Raw genomic sequence first — 4868 nt, forward strand, 5'->3', positions numbered from 1 at the left:
TACATGGCACCTGAAATCATTAAAGTAGTAGCCGCCAATGCACTGCGGGCCGCCAATGCACTAATCCCACTCCGTTCCGTTCCGATCTCCTTCACGGCCGGCAGGGTCAAAAATACAACCAAGCCGTCGACTGGTGGTCCTTCGGAGTGTTGGTCTACGAGATGCTCGTGGGCCAGTCACCGTTTAGCGGGTGCGACGAGGACGAGCTGTTCTGGTCGATCTGCAACGAAATTCCATGGTTTCCGCACTATCTCTCGAAGGAAGCGCTGCGGTTACTGCAGTCGGTAAGTACCGCGCGGCTGGCAAACGGGACCTGCACCGTAATTACCTACCTTTCTCTCTCTCTCTCTCTCGCGCTGTTGCAGCTCCTGGAGAAGGATGCCTCGATCCGGCTCGGCGTGCTGAACACGATGGACGAGGAGAGTGACATCAAGTACCACCCGTTTTTTAATAGTATTACCTGGGACAAGCTGGAGAGAAGATCCGTGGAGCCACCGTTCAAGCCGCAGGTGGTAAGTCCATGGGCGCCCGTCGTCGCCCCGTCCGTGTCCGTGCTCTACTCCTGTCACTCTCCCTCTCTCTCTCTCTTTCTCTGTGTCTCACGCAGCGGCATCCACTCGATACTCAGTATTTCGACAAGCAGTTCACCCGTGAGCGCGCGCGACTGACGCCCATCGACCGGAACATACTGGCCTCGATGGATCAGGCCCAGTTCGAGGGCTTCACCTACACCAACCCTAACAATACGCTGACGTGAATATCCCAACAAAAAAAAAAAAAAAACCACAGAGCACAGAGCTAGCGGGCTATTTAGCGATTTAACATTAATCTCTCTCCTAGTATATATATATATATCTCTCTCTCTCTCTCTATCGCGCTCTCGAGATAGTATTTAGTATTGTAACATGTTTAATCATTCGCTCGCGTTGCGTGGCGTGCTGCTGCTTTTCGCAAACAACACCCCAGCCCCGAACCCCCCCCCGCCCCACCACAACCCCCCCGCCCCCCCCGGCCCCCCCCCCCCCCCTCCCCCCAGGCCTAGAGGACACGAAAGGGTGCGTGTCGAATGGCCCGCAAATGCCCGCCGTGGGTCTGGACTGTGAAGGGAACCGCCCGCCATTTTCTCTCTCTGAGCTCCCTGTCAAGTGTACTATTTTTACGTGTACGACACCTGGCGCCGTGTCCTTGGATACCACCGGGAGGACCTGCCTCCGGAGGCCTGATTTGGTCGCCGACTCGCCGTCTGTCTAGGTGTCTTATCCTTTTTACCGCTTTTTGCCCACCATTTCCGGGGGTGCTTCTGGCGCGCGCGCATGTGTGTATGTGTTTTGTGTGCTACTTTGATGCTCTGCTTTGCACAGCACCGATCCCCCCCCCCCTTTATCCTGCCCGCCGCTATGTCTTTCGCGCTTCCACTCTCTGGCTTCCGGGATGCGGGTTTTTGGCCGGTGCCACTTTCCATCTCTTTTTCACTGTTTTCATTGGTCACCTTCCATTCTTGTTGGTTCTGTCTTCCGTCTGTCTCTCGCTTTCTCCCTCTCTCTTTCTCTTTCTATTACTCTCTCTCTCTCTCTCTTTCTTTCTTTCTCTTTCTCTCACTTTCTCCATCTGTTTCTTCGTTTTCAATGTTGTAAAGAAGAAAGAAAACCACATTGTGTGATACTCGTTTTAGGGCTCTGTTCGCCTCTCTTACCAGACGGTGGCGGCGTGGGTGGCGATGGAGGACGTTTCCTCCTCCGGTTTTGTTTTCGACTCTTGTCAACAAGTTTTTGGGCCCCCGGGGGCCTCCGGGAAAAGTCTTGGATTTAGACACGAATCGAAAGTACATGCAGAGGGGAAAAACCACCCACCCACGTAGAGTGCCACGTTTTCCGTGTAGTTGCTTTTGAATAACGAGCGTTTTCCACCGCGTTTTGCGATCATCTTTTCATGTGCCCCCACCGCCCCCCCACACACACACATCCACACATACAAACACACACAGAGTAACGGGTGTTTGTCTAACATCTCCGCCCGCGACGCCGTGTCGAACACTGTTCGGAGGACACAAGTTAATGTTTTTTTTCTTCTTCTTCTTTGTTTATTTTTCTTCTCTCTCTCTCTCTCTCTCTCTCTCTCTCTCTTTCTTTTTCTCTTTCTTTCTCTTTCCCTCGCAATCCCTGATCCAACTGAACTACACACACGCATACACGCAATCAATCAATCGATCGGCCAACCCCGAACTCCGACCTTCACACGCATGACATGTACTACCCAACGCAACTTCGTACGTCCCACATCCATCCCGACGCCATCCTCTCCCCCGTTCCGCACCCGTCCGTCCAAGCTTTCGTTACTCGATCGCGCTGGGCGCTTGAGGCGTGAATGTCATTGTCCATACAATCCCACGACCACCACACGTCCAAGTCACTTCCGACCGGCGGACACATGACGCGACTCTCTGTGACGATACAGGAAGTTGCGCGAGAAGCAGAAGAAGAAGACAAAGAAAATGTATTTCTGTCCACAGTGTGGTGATATTAAGGTCACCTATAACATGTTTTGAAGAAGTACCACACGGCGCGGAGTGGAATACGTAGAGACAGGAAGTAGTAGAAATGGAGTAGAACGTGGCTAGGAGATTCGTTCGGCCGGCGTTTAGCTGTCACCGGCACACGGGTGTTGACACAGACAGATACAGAGATACAGAGAGGTAGAGAGTGAGAGCGCACGGCAAGAAGGCAGCAGTTCCCGGTGGCCCGATAGCATCCGGAGTGGTGGTGACGTGGCAGACGTTTATTTGAGGGCCTGTTAGTAAGGAGAGGAGAAATAGGCGGTGGACGACCCCCACAGGAGCCAACACAATTCGTGGTTCAGCATTTTCTGGCAGCAGCAGCAGCAGCAGCGGCAGCAGCAGGGCTTGTGGTTGCGCATTGCGCAGGTTGCCCAGGCGTTTTGTACTTTCTTTCGGGGTGGTGGCCCTTCGCTCGAATGGTCGCTCGCCACCCCAATAATAAGATATACACACACACATACACACATATACACACACACTAGAACGGACTGATGAAGCCGTGTACTTTGATTGCACTCACGAGCACGCTCAAGTTGCCCCTGCAAGATGGCCGGACTTCTAAGCCGCACCATACAACCATTCTTCTGCGTTTCCGCGTTAACTGCTACTATTCCTACTGCTACGTGGGCTCCATTGGCCCGTTCCACCCCAGCCCCCCGCAAGGCCCCAGCCCTGACTCCACTGGATTCCCCGATTCCCCCTTTTTGCACGTACGCAAATTGAACTGAACGGTTTTCGTCAGCTTTGGTTTAGAGAGTTCCCAACGCTTGATCGCTACTTGATCGATCCCTATGGTGCTATGCGCTACATTGTTCCCTTTGCCCATGTCTATATCTATGAGTGTGTCCTTGTATATGTATACGTTTACATACACACGCACACACACACACACATATACATAAATATATATGTACAAGTATACATGAACAAGAAAATATCGAACACACAATTAATAGTGGCCTTTGCTCATCGGCGGAAGCTTTCCTGCTGGTGTGACCTAGCGATTAGAACCTAGAGCAAAAGTAGTTGAATTAGAAACAAAACACAACAAAACAAAAAAAAAACAAACACGAAGGTTGCATACCTTCGAGTTACCCTCCCTAACGGATAACTCGCTCAGGCGGAGTGGCCGCCCAATTCTGCGCGCGCGTGTAACGCGTTTTGTGACAAATTTTGTGAAGTTGGCGATGAAGTAACGCCGCGCGATCGCTGCAATGGTGCCAAGCCATGTAAAACAATGCCAGGAAACTGAATCGCAGCTCTTAAGACCTTACACGTAGCCTTTTTTTTGTGCACACCCACACCTGATCAGCAAACACAGGCCGAGTTTCAGCCGAAATAAAAAGAGTGATCTGGGTTTTCGATGGGGTCGCGGTGGCGTGCTACGCGATTAGAAGGCGCTGTTTCACTGGACGGTTCAATATTGCATACATTTGTAAACGCCCGCTATTATTATAACAAAATAAAAAACAAAACTATGATAGACGTTGATTCGATCATTCGATATCGGTTACTGTGAGAAAGACGTCAATTGGAACCCTTTCTGACAGCACATCAATGTGAGCGTAAGACTTACTTCTTAGACGTTAGAGCGTAAGACGAAGATGCCAAAACTGTGTTAACATATTTGATCAGATCCTTTGCGCTGATTTACAAGGGTGGGATGAAATGCTTCCGAAGTTCAACAAGGAGATGCAGGTAATGAGTAAATAATAACATATGTATTTTGTTTTCCATCTGCGCACAGTTACTTTTCGAAATTTCAATTATTTTGTACAGAAAAACACTGAGCGAAGTTCGCCCAGCAGTTCAAATAACCTCATTCTAACGGCATTCTTATAACGAATGCAATCTACAGAATACCTGTGGATACGGGGAACAAAAAACCCAAAAGGTTATTATTATTTTTTATATTATTCTACTAATGGCAGAGAACAGAACTCAAAATTTACCGGGGCGTAATGCATTGATGATTGGTTGATGCACTGTAAGTCGCGATCAAGACCTTGCAAGCCAAGATCGAGCGAAGAAATTCAAAATAGCAATCATCATCCATAATCAAGGATCAGTGTTGAAGTGGGATCAGTTCGAATTAAGGCGCTGGAAGTAATGAGACCCGGCCGAGTGTTCGCCGATGAAACTACACAAATGTGTTCTATCCACCCGCGGTCGGTCGGTTGGTCCTTTCCGCCAGCCATATGTACAATAATAAATCACAGGTTCGATAAGTAGCAAACATTGTTACAACTAATCGTCACTGTCTGTCACCGTGTCGGATGACAAAGGATCTGTTCCCTCGATGGCGAAATCGTTA

The 4868-nt window shown here is 49.7% G+C and overlaps 1 protein-coding gene across 1 annotated transcript; it reads left to right on the forward strand.

The window, feature by feature from the left end:
- The first annotated feature begins 6 nt into the window (after nucleotides 1–6).
- LOC131214357 (putative protein kinase C delta type homolog) lies at nucleotides 7–4026 on the forward strand. Its single transcript, XM_058208737.1, has 5 exons — nucleotides 7–24; nucleotides 105–284; nucleotides 366–512; nucleotides 608–753; nucleotides 2455–4026. Exons 2-5 carry the CDS (start codon nucleotides 162–164, stop codon nucleotides 2543–2545), a joined length of 507 nt encoding a protein of 168 aa, XP_058064720.1. The 5' UTR covers nucleotides 7–24; nucleotides 105–161; the 3' UTR covers nucleotides 2546–4026.
- Nucleotides 4027–4868: the final 842 nt, after the last annotated feature.

This window comes from Anopheles bellator, unplaced genomic scaffold, assembly GCF_943735745.2.
Source record: "Anopheles bellator unplaced genomic scaffold, idAnoBellAS_SP24_06.2 scaffold00695_ctg1, whole genome shotgun sequence".
Taxonomy (NCBI): Eukaryota; Metazoa; Arthropoda; class Insecta; order Diptera; family Culicidae; genus Anopheles; species Anopheles bellator.

Bases quoted from the DNA above. Each gene is read 5' to 3' on its own strand.
- LOC131214357 (XM_058208737.1), top strand. From the start codon at position 162: ATGCTCGTGGGCCAGTCACCGTTTAGCGGGTGCGACGAGGACGAGCTG. The intron at 285-365 runs GTAAGTACCGCG...GCGCTGTTGCAG, and splicing joins CGCTGCGGTTACTGCAGTCG to CTCCTGGAGAAGGATGCCTC. The intron at 513-607 runs GTAAGTCCATGG...TGTCTCACGCAG, and splicing joins CACCGTTCAAGCCGCAGGTG to CGGCATCCACTCGATACTCA.